At 42.2% G+C, this 17743-nt stretch overlaps 1 protein-coding gene across 1 annotated transcript in view; it reads right to left on the bottom strand.

Moving 5' to 3' along the window:
• Positions 1 to 17743, bottom strand: part of LOC149153279 (uncharacterized) — a 260627-nt gene that overhangs the window by 191057 nt on the left and 51827 nt on the right. Inside the window, exons 6-7 of the mRNA XM_089443765.1 lie at positions 9619 to 9763; positions 9430 to 9520 (exon numbers count right to left, since the gene is read on the bottom strand). Of these exons, the coding sequence (XP_089299891.1) occupies positions 9430 to 9520; positions 9619 to 9763 (236 nt within the window). The remainder of the gene's footprint in view (positions 1 to 9429; positions 9521 to 9618; positions 9764 to 17743) is intronic.

Here is a 17743-nt window from a genome sequence, read left to right on the forward strand (position 1 = left end):
TGCAGTCCCTCCAAGTGTCTGTGTGGGCCCATCTCTGCGTGGTCCTTTGGCCCCCTTAGCTCCCCTTTAAGTCACAACGTTGTGCTACTAGGGAGTGACTTTATTCTAAAGGTGAGTTATGTCCCCCTTTCTTTCACCTTTTTATTTATAAATAACTATAAAAGGCAAAATTGAGCAAAATCGGATATTCCAATTAGCCATGGCTAATTAGGAATATTACAGTCTCCCCCGGCAAAATGTTGCTTGTCCTCAAGCAACAGAAGTGATGGATGTTGCAAAATTTTCTCACTCTCCCAAGTGGCATCCTCATCCGGTAAATTCTTCCACCTCACCAAGAATTCCTAGACCATCCTACTCCGCAGCTACCTCTCCCTGGTGTCAATAATAGCCTCTGGCTGCAACACCAAATGCCCCTCATCATCCGTGGGTGGTAGCTCATCTGTCACTGTCACATGCTGCCCCAATGCCTTTTTCAGGCATGATACATGAAAGACGTTATGAATCTTACTGCCTTGGGGCAGCTCTAACTCATACACAACCTGTCCAAACCTGTGTATCACCCTATATGGCCCATAAAAGCGGGGCTTGAGCTTCTCAACCCCCTTCTGCATCAGTGACGACTGTCGGTATGGCTATAACCGTAGGTAAACCAAGTCCCCTACCTCAAACTGTCTCTCCACCCGACCCCTGTTGACATACAGCTTCTGCTGGTTCTCTGCTATAGCCATATTATCCTTGAGAGCTCGGAGAATATCCTGACTCTCTTGGATCCAAATCTTGTCTCTCGGAACCTTGCTAGAGCCAAACATTACGTCAGCAAAAGATAAGGGATGATATCCATATAAAGCATAGAATGGTGACATACCAATGGACATGTGATGTGTAGTGTTGTAGCAGTACTCCCCCAGATGCAGCCACTTCAGCCATGCTCGCTGCTGCCCACTGACATAGTTACACAAGTAGCCCTCCAACCACTTGTTAACTATCTCTGTTTGCCCGTCCGTCTGTGGGTGATAACTGGTACTCGGTGTCAACTCCGTCCCCACCAACTGGAAAAGCTCCTGCCAAAATCCGCCCATGAAACGGCTGTCCCTGTCACTGGTGATGGTCTTGGGAAGACCATGTAACCTGAAGATCTCTCTGAAGAACAGCTCGGCCACCTGTGTTGCTATGTAGTGTGCAGATATGGAGAAAAAATATGAGTACTTCGTTAGTCGATCAACAACGACAAAGATGCAATCCTTGCCCTGTACCATGGGCAACCCTGTGATGAAGTCCATCGAAATACTCTCCCATTTCCCCTCCGGAATGGGAAGGGGCTGCAATAATCCTGCAGGATGGCTCATCTCCCCCTTGTTCCTCTGGCAAACGTCGCACTCCCGTACATGTTGGAGTACGTCTTCCTTGAGGCCCTTCCATGAGAACCTCTCTCTAATGGCCCTATAGGTTTTGGTAAACCCCTGATGGCTTGCCAATGGTGAATCATGTGATGCCTGAAGTATCTTCTTCTTGAGCTGAGATCTCTCAGTCAAAAAGATCCGGTCCCTGTAGTAGATGATCTCATCGACCACCCTGTACCTGTCATCTGCCAATTGCCCATCCAGAACCTCACATGCAAATCTGTCCTTGGAGTACTCTACTAAGAGTCGAGCCCTCCAGTCTACGTCCAAGCTCATAAAAGACAACGTGACTGGTCTACGTGAAAGGGCATCTGCTACCACGTTGTTCTTACCCTTGACATACTCAATGTCAAAGTCATATGCTTGGATCTTACTGATCCACTTCTGGTGCCTCTCCTGTAGCTGCTTCTGCTCCAAAAAGAACCTGAGGCTGTTGTGATCAGTCCTCACCCTGAACCTGTTACCCACTAAATATTGTCGGTACTTGGCCAATGCATGCATGATGGCCAGCATCTCCTTGTCGTATATAGAATACAAACTCTCGTGAGGAAGGAGCTTCTGGCTATCAAAGGCTATAGGGTGACCTCCCTGCATCAACACTGCGCCAATCCCCTCTCCCGACGCATCACACTCAAAAACAAATGGCTGCGTAAAATCCGACAATGCAAGCACTGGGTAGCTGCTCATAACCTCCTTCAGCCTGTAAAAGGCTCGCTACACTGTATCTGACCAACTGAATGCCCCCTTCCTCGTCATATCTATCAGGGTTGCAGCAAGCTGTGAGAAACTCTTGATGAACTTCCGGTAGTAAGTACAAATGCCAATGAATCCTCGAAGTTCTGTCACGTTTCTCGGCTCCGGCCAATCTCTGATGGCCCTGATCTTCTCCTCGTGGACCCTCACTCCGTCCACCCCTATGATGTGTCCCAAGTATAACATCTCCGTCAATCCAAACTCACACTTGGAGAGTTTGGCATAGAACTGTTGCTCCTCCAAGATGCACAATACTGTCTCAATGTGCTGGAGATGCTCCTCCCAAGTCCTGCTATAAATGAGGATATCATCAAAGAACACCAACACAAACTTCCTTAAGTGACTGCAGAAGATGTGATTCATGCAAGACTGGAATGTAGCTGGGGCGTTGGTTAGCTCGAAGGGCATCACCAAAAACTCAAAGTGCCCATAGTGACACCTGAAGGCGGTCTTGGGAATGTCCTGCTCCCTCACACGAATCTGATGGTACCCAGATCTCAAATCAATCTTTGAGAAGAACCGTGCTCCTCTCAACTCATCCATCAACTCATCGATCCTGGGTATGGGGTACCTGTTCTTTAGTGTCTTCTTGTTCAGGGCCCTGTAGTCAATGCACATCCTCAATGTGCCATCCTTCTTCTTCACCAACACCACGGAAGAAGCAAAAGGACTCATGCTCAGCCGAATGTGCCCAAGAGCCAGCAAATCCTGAATGGCCCGCTCAATCTCATCTCGATAGGCCTTGGGATGCCTATAGGGGGTAGTAATCACTACCTGTATGCCCTGCTCAAGCTCAATGGTGTGCTCAAACCCCCGGTCCAGTGGCTATCCTGGCGGAATCTTCCCAAATACTATGGCATACCTGTCAAGGATGGACTGTATCTCCGGGTGCATTGTCTGCCCTGTAGTCCTTGTCTCTGATGCACGTAGCTCTACTGCCCACTCTATGTCTCCCTTCCGGAAGACTGCCTCCATCCGATGAGCCGAAACAATCTGAGGCGGATATGTGTGCTATCCCCATATCTTCTCATGCCTCCCTGTCTTCTCATCATCCCACTCCATCTCTAGGGCCTTCCAATCTGTCGTGACCTTCCCTAGAGTGATAAGCCACTGAACACCCAGTACTATGTTGGTGTCCAGAATATTGACCACGAAAAAGCGGTCAGCCAGTGTGTAGGTGCCCATCGTCACTAATAACTCTGGGACATAGCGAGCACACACCATGGTCTGATCTCCTGGGACCAAAACTGAAAATTCATTGAAGCTCTTTGTCTGTATACCTCTCCGCTCAACCATCTGTGCATCGATGAAGTTGTGGGTTGCCCCACTGTCAACCAAAACTGATACTCGCTGGCCACGTACTGTCCCCCGTACGCACAGCGTCAAATACTTGGGAACTCCTCGCAATGCTGCAAGGGCTCCTCCGGTAGGTGCAAAAGCTGCACCACCTGCTGCTGCTGGTGGAGGCGGCGAGGGACCCTGCACAGCATGACTATCTCCTGCCTCCACATCATCCTCCTCATCCTCTTCCCCACTGCTCTCGGAGAAGACCTCAATAAAGTGTGCTTTGCCAGCAGCACATCTATGTCCTGGTGCCCACGGCTCCTGATAGGTAAAGCACAACCGCTTCTTCTTCAACTCCCTCCTGGCGTCATCATCAATCTGTGCTCGTCCTGGATTCCCTTTCGGAGGCGGAATCCTCACGTCTTTCCCCTTAGGCTGGAAAGCCTGTCTCTGGGGGTAAGGTGTTCGGGTCCTGGGTAAGGCATCCTGTAAGTCTCGGGTCCTGCTGATAGCATCCTGGAGTGTGATTGGTCTAGTGGACCTGACTAGACCCCGAAGTGGCTCTGCTAACCCCTCAACAAACATGTAGATCCTCCGTGCTGTGGATAGATCTGGCACCATCACTGAAATCCTCAAGAAGTCTGCAATGTAGGTCTCTGGGCTCCTTGTCTGCTTGAGCCTCGTCAGCTCAACAAAGTGCTGTTCTGGATCCCTCCAGTCAAACCTCTCCATCAATCTCCTGGTAAACTCGACATATGTCATCACTGTGGAATGTCCGAGTGTAACCATCCCATGGAACCACCAATCCTGGGCCTCACCATCCAAATGTAATGTCGCCACCTTGATGGCCTCTGCCTCCGACATCTGGTTAAGCTGGAAATAGATGTCCAGCTTCTCCACCCAAGACCTTGCCGAACTGTTTGATGAACCATCAAACATAGGCAAGTGGAATCTACTAGCTGTGCGATGGGTGTCTCCGTCGTGATAATGCCAGTGTCCTCTATGATGGTCGCAGAGTCTACTATCCCGCTGGAGCTTAACAAAGTCTCTGAATGAGAGAGCGTCCCTGAACTCCTTCCCATAGGCCTGGTACTCTGCAAAATAATCGCCCATGTGACTGAGCTCTGCCTCCTGCTGGGCTCCAACCCCCGTGTCTGCTCCTAGAAAAGTGGGCATGGTAGAGCATGTAGGGGCATGTGAGGCCATTTGCTGAGTAGTATCACGCTGAGTGGCACCCTGCTCTGGAAAATGGTGGGATGTGCCCAATCTCTCACCAACCTGAAAAATCTGCGGGTTCTCACGCTATCTAGCCTCCACTGCTGTGAATCTCTGCCCCATCACCTCAATTTGCCTCGACATATCCTGCACTGATTTGAGGAGCATGTCTGCAAATCTCTTCCCGTCCTCATCTGCCATTGGATCCTCCTGCTCTGCGTCCACCACAGGCTCCTCTTGTCCTGCGTCCACCACAAGCTCCTCCTAATCTACGTCCACCACTGGAACACAGTCTCCTTCTCCGTAGGTGTTCTCCAACCTACGTCCAGTGTGTTTGTATCTCCTACCTCTATAACAGATGTAGGGCTTTTCCCCCTGCGTCATAGAGTGCTAACTCCACAGGCTGAACCAGATCTATGCTCTCATACCACTGTAATATCCCGTTTCCGAGATATCCCTCAAACCCAAGCAAACTCCAACCAAACACATCCAAATGATATAGTGACTGGGAAACTCAAAGTGATAAAAAAATAACAGTGGTACAACATATAATAATGTGAACATGAAATATAAGCAGATACTCAAGAAATGCAGAGAGAAATACTAAGCCATTTTATTATACTGAGTAATGGAAAGAGTACAGGAGGTGATCAAAAAGATGGCACCTCGACTTGCACAAGACAAGTGAAGAAATACACTCAGAATAGCAAAGGAATGGCCCCTCTGAACTGCATTCAAGCTGCTGGAGAACTGTCGTGCCGCTACTACTGCTGGAAATCAAGTGAGGATTTGGGGCTGTTCCCCTCCTCAGAAAATGCTGAAACTCTGGAATCAAACTCTACTCAAGAAACCCAAAAAAACCCAGAAAGCCTTTCTGAAATAGCCGACCCCCGAAAATCACCCCCTTGGGGATCTACGTTGTCCCTCAAGGCTCTGCGCTGCCACTGAATAGAATCCACCAAAACTCAGCCCAAAACTCTGCCAAAATCCTCCAATATGCAAGAGTTGATCCCTTGCTCAATCTCCCAGCTCTAATCCACCACAAAACCCCCAATCCGGAACTCTCACCAAAAGAACTGCGTCCCTCTCTCTCAAAACTGCGCAGTCCTCAAATGCTCAGCTCCTCCACAATGCCAAAGATCAATCCCACTGCAAAAGACTGCTGGAAACTACCTTGCTCGAGTAGGCACTCCAAGTCCCCCGGGGCTAAGGGTGAAATCTCCGAACGGAAACGCTCAATGCACTAAACAGTGCTGTAGACAGGCTAAACAGACAGTGTGCTCCAAGTCAAAGTGACTAGTTCAAATGCACATAATCGAATGATAAAATGAGGAGGCTCCGCTCTCCTTTATAGCATTAGCCTCTCTCAATCCCAAGGCCCACCTCCTCCAACGTAGTCCCTCTCTTGCCACGTGTTCCTTTCCATCTGCGCAATCGCTCCAAGTGTCTACATGGGCCCCATCTCTGCATGGTCCTTTGGCCCCCTTGGCTCCCCTTTAAGTCACAACGTTGTGCTACTAGGGAGTGACTTTATTTTAAAGGTGAATTATGTCCCCCTTTCCCTCAGCTTTTTATTTATAAGTAACTATAGAAGGCAAAATTGAGCAAAATCGAATATTCCAATTAGCCATGGCTAATTAGGAATATTACACTTCTTGATGAATGTCTTCACTGTAGAGGAGATCTTTATGATGCCCTTAGATGACCTTAGCTTTGAGTCCATGTTGAGAATTCAATAGGGGCAATGAATATGATAATTCTCTTTAACTTGATAATTGTTTGTGTTACCTTTTACCTTATTAGCTTTGTTCCTTATTATTATATTGTGAGATACATCAAATAGCTACCAAAACAATAAGAATAGTGACATAGTATATAGGTTGCAAGCCAGGGCCAAAACCCCTGCTCTTAAGGGGAAAAACCCTCGAATCTCTTCTCTTCTTATAGATCCTTCAATTGATGAATACCATGACCTAGAGACTCAGACAAATACCCTCCAAGATCAAGATCAACTCTGTCTCCTTCTGCAATATCTTCGGCCTCCTATTTCTGCTCAAAAATTTTGTCCCCCAACAACTTTTGCAACTATTGTTGCTCCTCAAGAAGACTTCGATCTTCTTCATATGGCCTCCTTTCCTCTTCAATTGCCTTTCCTTGAATCTTAGTGTTAGTGAGACACCGTAAGGCACCTTCGCTTTGCTTCTTTTCTCTCTTGTCTCCAAGATCGAGCCAAATATGTCCCCAACACAAAAACCCTAGCTTCGACTTTCACGTGGGAGAGAGAGAGACTTAACCCAAGCACTTCGACTTCCTTTTCTTCCTCTTTGTCCTTCTTCTTCGACCTCTTTTGCCTTCTTCTTCGCATAGAAAGAGATGTGAGTGAGTGTGTCTAATGGAGGACGAGTTCCTCTCTATATATAGGCTTCTTCAAGGGTAGACATGGCTCTTCATGTAGGCCGACTTGATCTTGGAGGGCATTTCGACACTCTAAAGACAAAAACATTTTTTTCTTTACATCATACAATGTTCCCATAGGGTCTTCAATATATGACAATGACTCTTAAACCCTAGAAGCACTCAATGGGTGCTTGACCTATAAAATAAAGGACTTGAGCATGAAACCCATGCTTCAATAATAATTTCTTTTTCGTTTTATATTTTACAAAAATACATTTCATACTTATGAAGACCAAACCTAATTACACATTTTTCAACAATTAGAATACCATAGCTAAATTATTTTATTATAAGCACACTTGGTTTCCTACTAGATCATATTGTGTAGCAAAATTGGGTAATCTCTTGAGGGTCTGGTTTAAATGTGTATTTCCCCTTCTAAGGGTTGAATTAAATTGTAATATCTTGATGTAAAAATATTTTAGTGCATAGTCCCTCATAATTAAACACCATGGTTAAAATATTTGAAGGTGGAAAAATAATTAATCCCATCTAGAGTCAATTAATTAATTTTTTATAGCAAAATTAAATAAAAAATCTAAGCCAAAAAATTAATTAATTTAGAGTCAAAAATAATTATAGAGAAATTAAATTCTCTCCAAGTGGAAAATAATAAAAAATTCGTGGGTCAAAAAGGAATCAATTTTTGGAGGTCCTCCACCAAGGGAAAAATGGATATTTTAAGAAAATTTGAGCCCTTGGACCTTGGTGGTTAAGTCAAAGTCAAATTTTTTAGGAAATTAATCCAAATATTAATTTTTGGATTAATAAAAAATGGTTTTTAAGATAAATTCAAATTTTCCTCAAAAAATAAAAAACCAATGGTGGAGATTAAAAGAAGATGGAGTTATTTTCGACGAACGAGATTATTTTGATGAGGATCAAGCCAACTAACCGTTATTTTCCACTTGGAGGGGTTTTCTCTATATAAAGAAGCTATCTAGTTTCTATTTCCCATCTTTGGGTGAAGTAATTTTCTACTGATGTACTAAGCTTCTGCTCTGCTGGAATTATTTTTCTCATAATAGAAAGACTTTGGGGTTTCAGTTCATGGTGTTATTCTATCTGCTGATCTATGGTATTTAGCCCTTGGGTAAAATCTACAGGTAAAATCTCTTACACGAGCAAGTCAATAGCATGAGATTTCAACTTTCAAGGCACTCATGGATATTTAACAAAGTTCCAAGTGATAAATGGCAGGAAAGGTGTTACATATTATTAGTGGACTCTTCAGTACAACCATCCAGAGACAACAGAGCTTCTGCAAAAGCGAGATCATTTTTAACCATGGAACCAACCAGGTAATGACATTCTGCAACCATTCAGTTGAGCTATATCAGTTGTATATGTCGAACATTCATCTGCAGTCAAACTAATTATTTTTCAATGCACATTGATTCCCTTCAACAGTTATGCTTTTGTATCAGAATTATCCTGTTCTTGCTAAGCATTTGAACTGTTGTTGCTGATTTCCATCTGTTTTAACCATACTTTACACAGATGCTGGACTTTTTTCCGTCTACTTCTACCTTATAATGCTACATTCACAGAAGAAGAATGAAGCAATAGAGAAGGAAGAATAAATTGGATAGTTACATAAATGGCTCATGGTCACAGTGCATAGGCTGACAGCCCTTCCAATTATCCAGCTTCTTAACATTCAAACAATGAAGATTCGAAAAACTTGAGTCTACTCAATCACAATGATATGTCAAAAAAGCTTCTAAAAATTCAAAGAAGGAAGATTCCAACAACTTGAGTCCACTCAATCAAAATGATTATGTCAACAGCGGTTACATCATGTTTATTCCTAAACGTAACTTCAGGTGTCCTCATTTAATAACATGATGTAAATACTTGTGGTTTGTGGTCAAGCATGTTGATAGGGACTGCACTGTGCAGGTTCTAAAATATGATAAAATGGACTCCAGAAGTACAGGACAAATGATGGCATCTACTGGAAATAGCCAATAGAAAGAGCAAATGTTTCAACATTTGAATCCAGGAAGCTGTTAATGGAGTTAAGAGGTCAGATACTAAGAAAAAAATTTATTTTTCATTCAAAAGAAAACCATAACAGCAGTTAGATTGAAAATATACCACTCACGAATATTGCTATCCCTTGAAGCAACTTGGCCAATATTATGGGTCTGACAGTTTGCTATAAAATTGAAAGAAACACAAGCAAAATTTGAACACATTTTTGGGCTGTGTAGTTTCAAAACCAGCAAACGTCAACCAAGTAAAATGAAAATATGAAATTTTGCCCAAATATCACAATGTTTTATCCGAAGCTACTTGATAACTAGAATAATCCAACCTGGTATGGCAGGATGCAGATACCCAAAGCAGCGATGGCCTGCTCCCAATCTCCGTTTCAAATCATGGAGGTTGCTAATAGGATGTACAGCCTACATAAGCCATTTCACATCATTATGTCAACATATGTCAGACTCTGGTCTAAAATCAAGACAATAAAGAACTCTAGTAATTGAAAGAAAAGAAATACTTCATATGCCACAATCTTCTCCAGTAAAGATGCAGGATCATCCCAGGTAATGCGATGGAGTTCGAGGACAGCTGGACTCAACCATGTTGCCAGCTTTTCCTTTAAATCTGAATCCAAGGATCTCAGCAATGGAATGTTTTCCTCTCTGAGGCATTTAAAAGGAGACTCATATGAGAGAAAAATCTGAATATTGCTCTACAACGAAAGACTGCAGATGGAAAACCAATAACTGAACTTAACCTCTTTCCAGTTATGGGCCAATGTATTTGATAATTTTCATACACTATAGGATGCCTTTTAACAATGATAAAAGAAAAATAAAAGATTGCAGCATTATTGATATATAAAAATTAAACCTCCCTTCAAGAATAAATTACATGCCCAAATATCCATTAGAGGTACGCTTATAGCTATGCAACATGTCCCATAAAGTATTTCCCATGCACATGTAATTGGCAAGACCACATTTATGTCTAGCACATTCACTTAGGGTAGGCACTACATCAAATTATAAGAAATAAAGTGTTTGATAGTAGATAGATGATGTAAAATAGATACAAATGAAATGTTTACTAATGCCATGAACAACAACCACTCACAATTAAAAGGACTATAAAAGTAGTTGATCAATAACCAAATCCAAGGGAGTACCCCAAGCAATTCCACTACAAAATGAAATAAAACGAGCTTTTAGCCGACATTCGAAGGATGCAATGGAGGAAGATGTGAGCCGCCATAGGAGAGGGAACCATAGACCATTCAATGGAGGAGGAAAGTTGTATGGTAGGGAAGGAGTAGAGCTATTGGATGACACAAACACTTAGAATGATACCATTGGGATTGAAAACCACTACAGCCAAGAAGGAAAGCAGCCGTACAGTAGTTGCATGATTGACGACTATATGGATGGCAGCCCATACAAATGCCATTGAAACCATTTCTGTTGAAGGTGATATTGTAGTGAAGGTGAGACAACATAGTCTGAGAGATCCCCCTCCTAGATCATTCTGGCCAAATGGAATTTTATTTGAAAGAGGTTAATCCATAGCTAATTGTCTCTATGAGTAGAAATTTTATTGTAGATACAACATGTTGTCACCTATCACGCACACCTAAGTTAGTGAGAAAAGTCTTTAACCCCACAAAGTGTGGTTGGTGGCAAGAACTAAGAGAAGGGGTTGTCACCTATTCCCAACTCTCTCTGTTTAAGCTATCTCCTAGGTTAGCTAAGGGGGGTAGTTCCTAGAAGGAAAACTAAGTTAAAAGATTTGAGGTTTCTAAGAGATGTTAGAGTGAAAATGATTACTTTTTTTGAGATTACAAGCAAATATAATATGAGCAATATGAGCTAAAATCAATTTCAATAACCATCAACACATGAAATAATAATAAGCATATGTAAAACCAGTGCCTTCAAAATATTGCTCAAAATGAATGATACTTGCTCAAAATAAAATAAGGTGCTTCAGACTGAAACACAAGTAATCCTGAAAATGAAACAAAAGATGTTAGCAAAATAAAATATCAATGCAAGATATTAAAATGCTTTCAAGATATATGATCACTTATTAATCCAAAGCATACAAGGAAAGAATATCTTGCAAAGGAAACCAATTAGAATTCTACTTGCACAATGAGATGATACTTGCCCAAAGTATCCAATTCAACACATATTCATAAATGACAAGTGTAATGATTATTTGCAAGTAAAACAATAAGATGTGTTAATATGAAATGCACCTAAACTAAAATTGGATGCAATTATCTTGGTTACTTTTAATCTAAATGCCTAATCTAGGTGAGAGATCTTCCTCTTGAGCTCTTGCCAAAGGGTAAAAATTGGGGTGATTGTAAGAAAGAGGGGTTGAGGATGTGAAAATTCCCTAACACGAATCCCTACTGCAGCAAACTGATGTTACTTCTCCTACTTGTTAATTCATACAAGTTATTTATTGAGTTCTACGGTAAATATCGAAGTAAATACTATTGAAGCCTCCACTTAATTAAATTATAAGCGGAAAAAAGATACTAAGCAAGAAAGAAAATACAACACAATGGACACAATTATTTTTGGACAAATGTCCATGGAAAAACCCAATGCGGGAAAATCGGTGCAGCAGTTCTGAGGGTTTATTATTATTAAGCAGTAGCAAATTCTGAATACATCTTTGAATACCTCTCAGGTTATTCAATTACAGAGAGAGAAATATTGGCAAAAAGAATTGTGAGATTACCTCACACTATCACTGGAAATCTTGGCTAATCCAGCCCCAGAATGATTGCCCCCGGCTTTTGTGGTTGCCCAGCCCAGCATCAAGCTCTCTGGGGACAGCGTCAATCCTCTTGTTGGTCAATTTTTTGCCCAGGAGATTCGATTTCTGCCTCACGGTCTCACACCCCAACTCCCAGCATCTAAAACTCGAATTCCCTCTACAAATTTCAGACTCCCTCTTGGCTTCTGCGCTGCCTCTGCGTGGCTCTACGTCAAACCCTCTAGCTCAGCACAGCCACTACTGGATTACTCTCTGCCTCTCTCTGCTGATGATTCTCCAGCTGAGAAAATCTCTCTCTCCAGACGTTATCCCTGCCCCTCAACTACAAGAAATCTCCTCAATCGAATTTCCTCCTGAGAACCTCTCACTTTAGAAAATTGATCTCTTGATCTCTCAATGTGTTTTCCAAATGACCATCAAGCCCCTTCTTATATCTTTATGTTGGACAACCAACAGCCTAAATTAACTCCTAACCAAAGGCTCAAATCATTTTGTCTTGATCTTCTCTTCTTCTAGAAGTTACACCCATAATTAGATTAATACTCATTAATATTTTAATTTTCCTAAATTTAGACTTAGGAACTCCATTAAAAATATTAATTATTTTAATATAATCGTCTTTGGGTGGAATTTCCCAAAACGCTTTTTGGGTTCTTTGGAATACATGTGCCCAAGCCTCCCTACAAAATTTGACGCCTAGAGCACATCCGATGCTACCCCAAATCAACACTCCCTCTTAGCGAGGAATGTGCTCTAGCAATATATTGTTGTTGCACACTGCTCTGACTCTGAAGCATCGTCCTCTGTTTTGCTAATGTCTGACATGCTATCCACCAACTACTGCGCTGCTGCTACAATTATATTGTTGCCTTTGACACTGCCACTGCCAATGCTACATCTGTACTACAGCTCCCTCTCAAATGTTGCATCTGTTATGCTGCTAGCACTGCCACTGCTAACACTACATCTATACTACAACTCAGTTGCGGAGAGAAGCAACTGAAAAACATCCAAAATTACTAAATTAGTTGTGTTTAGTATGATACCACGTGAATGTTGGAATTGACTGTTGCTAGTCTCTGCGCTCACCCTTTGAATCTAGTGCGTTGCTGCTGACCCCTGCTCTGTGCCATCTGCATTGCTACCAACTCTGCTCTGCGTTGTTCAGTCTCTACCGCTCCTAGTCACTACAATTGTCTCCCCGACACTCCTCGGCACCATCCGACACTAGTCCATCCTGCTACCACAAAATTGGGCTCCCGTAGCAAGGTATTGATCCAAGAGGTGGACTCCTCAAGGATCCTGCTCATTTGTAGCTCTTTCGAACTACAGCTCCAAATCAGCACACCTCCCTCCTGGAGGTATCTCTACTGTCATGGTGAACTCCTCTTCGATCTTCGCAGTTGCAACCTTAGGATCGTGCTTCTCATCCTTATCATTTTTCTTCAAAGGACATTGGGATGCATAGTGGCCCATCTCGCCACATCTGAAACACTTCACCTTGGAGACATCCTTCTTTCATCTTTGTTGCCCTTGTTGTCCATTCGATGCAAGGGCTGCATTATCCTCCTCCTCCTTGGGCTTCAACCCACTTTTGTTGTTGCTTCCGTCAAGTTTGACCTTGACTAAGTCTCTCCTCAACTCCTCTTGTTTTAGAGCTGCCCACATCTCATCCTAATTAGGCAATGTCGCTCTGCCCAGGATACTCTAGACAAAGACTTGCTACTCATCTGAGACAGAATTGAGGGCCAATCTAACCAACTCTTTAGCCAGAGGTGTATGCCCCACAGCATACAACTCATCATGGGTTTCCTTTAGCTTCGTGAGGAATGGATCCACACGCTCTCCCTTCTGCATCTGAGCAGATCTCAGCTTCTGCTCCAAGTACATCTTCCGCTACTCAGAAGATCCCTGATATAACGTGCCCAAGGCATCCCACATCTCCTTAGAAATCCCTCTGCTAGTAACGTGACACACCACGTGATCCTTGACTCCATCCAGGATCATCCTCTTGGCCTTCACCATCTCAGCTCAGTATTTCTGCAGTGGATTTGGATTTGCAGGGACAGCCACCACAATGTCGATGTACGTCTTGAGGGCATGCTCATCTAGAAGGAAAGACATTATAACCTTCCAGATGACGTAGTTGGATGCTCTGTCCAACCTGTCCTGATCCCTCAAGCCACTAGTTGCCATATCTGCCAAAAATGTTGAATAGCCTCCTCTCTACTCTCCGCAGCACTAGACTGGCCTATGCACTCACTTCTGGAGCTTGTAGATTTGACCCTTGTTATTGCTCAACTCTAGAGAATTTGAATTCCTTGGTTAGGAATTCTCTGAGGAATAAATTCCCTCAACCGTGCTTCTCCTCTCTCTTCTGACGATTTTTTGCCCAGCAAATTACCTACAGAAAATTTGCGTCCCACCAGCTCTCTCATGATGAGGCTTCAGCGCTGCTCGCTCTGCCTTGGCAAAAATTCGAACTGGAAGTCCTTCTCTCCGTCGACTAACTCGGAGAGATACTACCTCGAAAATTTTCCCTCCCGGCTTGGAACTGCGTCATCCCTCTGGGGGTTTCGAACTGTTGCCTCCTGCAGCTTTTTCAAACTCCCTTCTTCTGCTCAGCACTAGATCTACCGGCTTTGCTCTTCTTGCTTCACTTGCAGCTCTGATACCATGTGAAAATTCCTCAACAGGAATCCCTACTGCAACAAACTGATGTTACTTCTCCTACTTGTTAATCCATACAAGTTAATTAAATTATAAGCAGAAACAAGATATTAAGCAAGAAAGAAAATACAACACAATGGACACCGTTATTTTTGGACAAATCTCCCTAGAAAAACCCAATGTGGGAAAACCGGTGCAACAGTTCTGAGGGTTTATTATTATTAAGCAGTAGCAAATTCTGAATACCTCTCAGGTTATTCAGTTACAGAGAGAGAAATACTAGCAGAAAGAATTGTGAGATTGCCTCAAACTATCACTAGAAATCCTAGCTGATCCAGCCCCAAAATGATTGCCCCCGACTTTTCTAGCTGCCTCTACGCAGTATCTGCATCAGCCCAGCATCAAGCTCTCTGGGGACAACGTCAATCCTTTGGCTAGTCGATTTGCTACCCAGGAGATTCGATTTCTGCCTCTCGGTCTCACACCCCAACACCCGACTTCTGAAACTCAAATTCCCTCTGCAAATTTCGGACTCCCTCTTGGCTTTTGTGTTGCCTCTGCGTGGCTCTGTGTCAGCCCCTCTGGCTCAGTGTTGTCACTGCTGGATTACTCTCTAACTCTCTTTGTTGATGATTCTCCTGCTGAGAAAATCTCTCTCTCTCCAGATGCTATCCCTGCCCCTCAACTGCAAGAAATCTCCTCAATCGAATTTCCTCCTGAGAACTTCTCACTTCAGAAAATCGATCTCTTGATCTCTCAATGTGTTTTCCAAATGACACTCAATCCCCTTCTTATATCTTTTTGTTGGACAACCAACGGCCTAGATTAACTCCTAATCAAAAGCTCAAATCGTTCTGGTTTGATTTTTGTCTTCTTCTAGAAGTTACACCCACAATTAGATTAATACCCATTAATATTTTAATTTTCCTAAGTTTAGACTTAGGAACTCCTTTAAAAATATTAATTAATTTAATATAATGGTCTTTGGGTGGAATTTCCCAAAACGCTTTCTGGGTTCTTTGGAACATATGTGCCCAAACAAGCCTCCCTGCAAAATTTGAGCCTTAGAGCACATCTGATGCAACCCCAAATCAACAGAGGACACGATGGTGTCATTAACGATACCCTTCCCCTGAGTCTTACTAGCCAGCGTGTGCCTTTATTCCTACAAGGGGACAAGCCACCTTCATAACTGCAGGCTCACATGTCTTTACCTTACTTCGTACCAATTGGAAGAAATTTCCAAGAAAGTCTTTTTCCTATGATTTTTATCAACCAAGCTTATGCTTGGAGGTTAATTTGTTTAAAATACAACTAAATTAGAATGCCTAATATGATATGCGAGTGAGTTTACAAGTGTTATGTAAAAGATAGAATTGCTTCAAGTAAATATGCTCCACAAGATCACTTGTATAGTTGCTCAAGTAAACACAAGATGCATAAGCTTCATGAACAATTAAAATTGTGAGTTGCTTAAAGATAAATGATGAACCATAACAAACTAAAGCAAATGAAGCTTGAAATGTATGTGTTTGCAAAATGAGAAAATAAAATGCATGTATAACTTCTCAAGGTAAATTGCAATGCTTTGGAAATGAATTGACATAAGATTGATGCCCACAATGGCTTTGCAAAAAGAACTTTAAACTTGAAAAAAGAAGATTAGCTTGACATGAAAGTAGATAGTTGCTTTGAAAAGTAAACTTTTCCAATACACAATGCTTTAATATACTCAAAATGGAAATGTGGCATAACAATAAAGCATGAATTATTTAGACAAGTGTCAAGCTAAATGTATCAAAGTTTGCTTTAAAATAATAGAGATGCTTGCATAAAGTAAGAGTAAATTGCTTTGCAAATGGAAATGTAAACTTGAAACTTGTAGCAACAATGATAAGTGGTGCAAGCTTAAAGCATGTAGCAAACTTGAAGAAAAGGAAATGCGATTTGTGTTACTTCCCAATTAAAGCATGAATGTGATGTGAAAGAAAATGGAAATGTCAAAGCCAACAAGTCAATCCAACCACAAATTCTCTCCCTAAAATGGAGAGATAGGGATGCATATAGGTAGGACCCACACTCCCACAAAAGAGAAGTTTTATTAGTATGGTGTTACAATGAGGCTAAAGCCTCTTAGAGAGCTTCCCAAGGAGTAATGGAAAAACACAATGAGGGATCTTGAAACAACAAGGAAATCCCTTCAAGTATGGGAGCCTCGAAAGAGATGAAAAGGTTCTACAATTAGAGAATACAAGCTCCAAAATGATACATGGCCTAGCCTTTTTCACACTCTCCTAATGCCCACAGCCTCCTTGGAATGAGACTTGAAGCTTGAGAGGACCTACAAGAAAGAATGTTAGGGCTGCAAAACTAAAACAAAAGTTAGTGTAAAAAATAGAGCATGTAAGTGGGTGATAATGCTACAAAATAATATACAAAAACTAAATCAAGTGATGGGAAAAGACCCCATCACTTGTCTAGCTTATAAGAAGCTCTTGATTAGCTAGGTAAAGAGATGAAAGCACAAGATCAAAAGATATAAAGGATTTTTTTATATTTTGACTTATGCATAAACTATGTAAAAGAGAACCTTGCCCAGGAGATTCGATTCTGCCTCTCGGTCTCACACCCCAGCTCCTGACTTCTAAAACTCGAATTCCCTTTGCAAATTTCGAACTCCCTCTTGGCTTTTGTGTTGCCTCTGTGTGGCTCTGCGTCAGCCCCTCCGACTCAGCGCTGCCACTGCTGGATTACTCTCTAACACTCTCTGTTGATGATTCTCCTGATGAGAAAATCTCTCTCTCCAGATGCTATCCCTGCCCCTCAACTGCAAGAAATATACTCAATCGAATTTCCTCCGGAGAACTTCTCACTTTAGAAAATCAATCTCTTGACTCTCAATGTGTTTTCCAAATGACCCTCAATCCCCTTTTTATATCTTTTTGTTGGACAACCAACGGCCTAGATTAAGTCCTAATCAAAGGCTCAAATCGTTTTGGCTTTATCTTCGTCTTCTTCTAGAAGTTACACCAAGGAAAATTTTAAGGATGGAAAATTTTCTTGAAGTTTAAAACATTGGCGAATCTCACTAATCCCTAATATGCAAATTATAAATGTTTATTGATATATTTGTAAAATTAATCAAATTTATAATTATTTTATATATAGTCTGTCTATAATGT

The sequence above is a fragment of the Pinus tabuliformis genome, chromosome 9 (genome assembly GCF_031772625.1).
Source record: "Pinus tabuliformis cultivar Carrire ecotype Pingquan chromosome 9, CPIR1, whole genome shotgun sequence".
NCBI classification, from domain to species: domain Eukaryota; kingdom Viridiplantae; phylum Streptophyta; class Pinopsida; order Pinales; family Pinaceae; genus Pinus; species Pinus tabuliformis.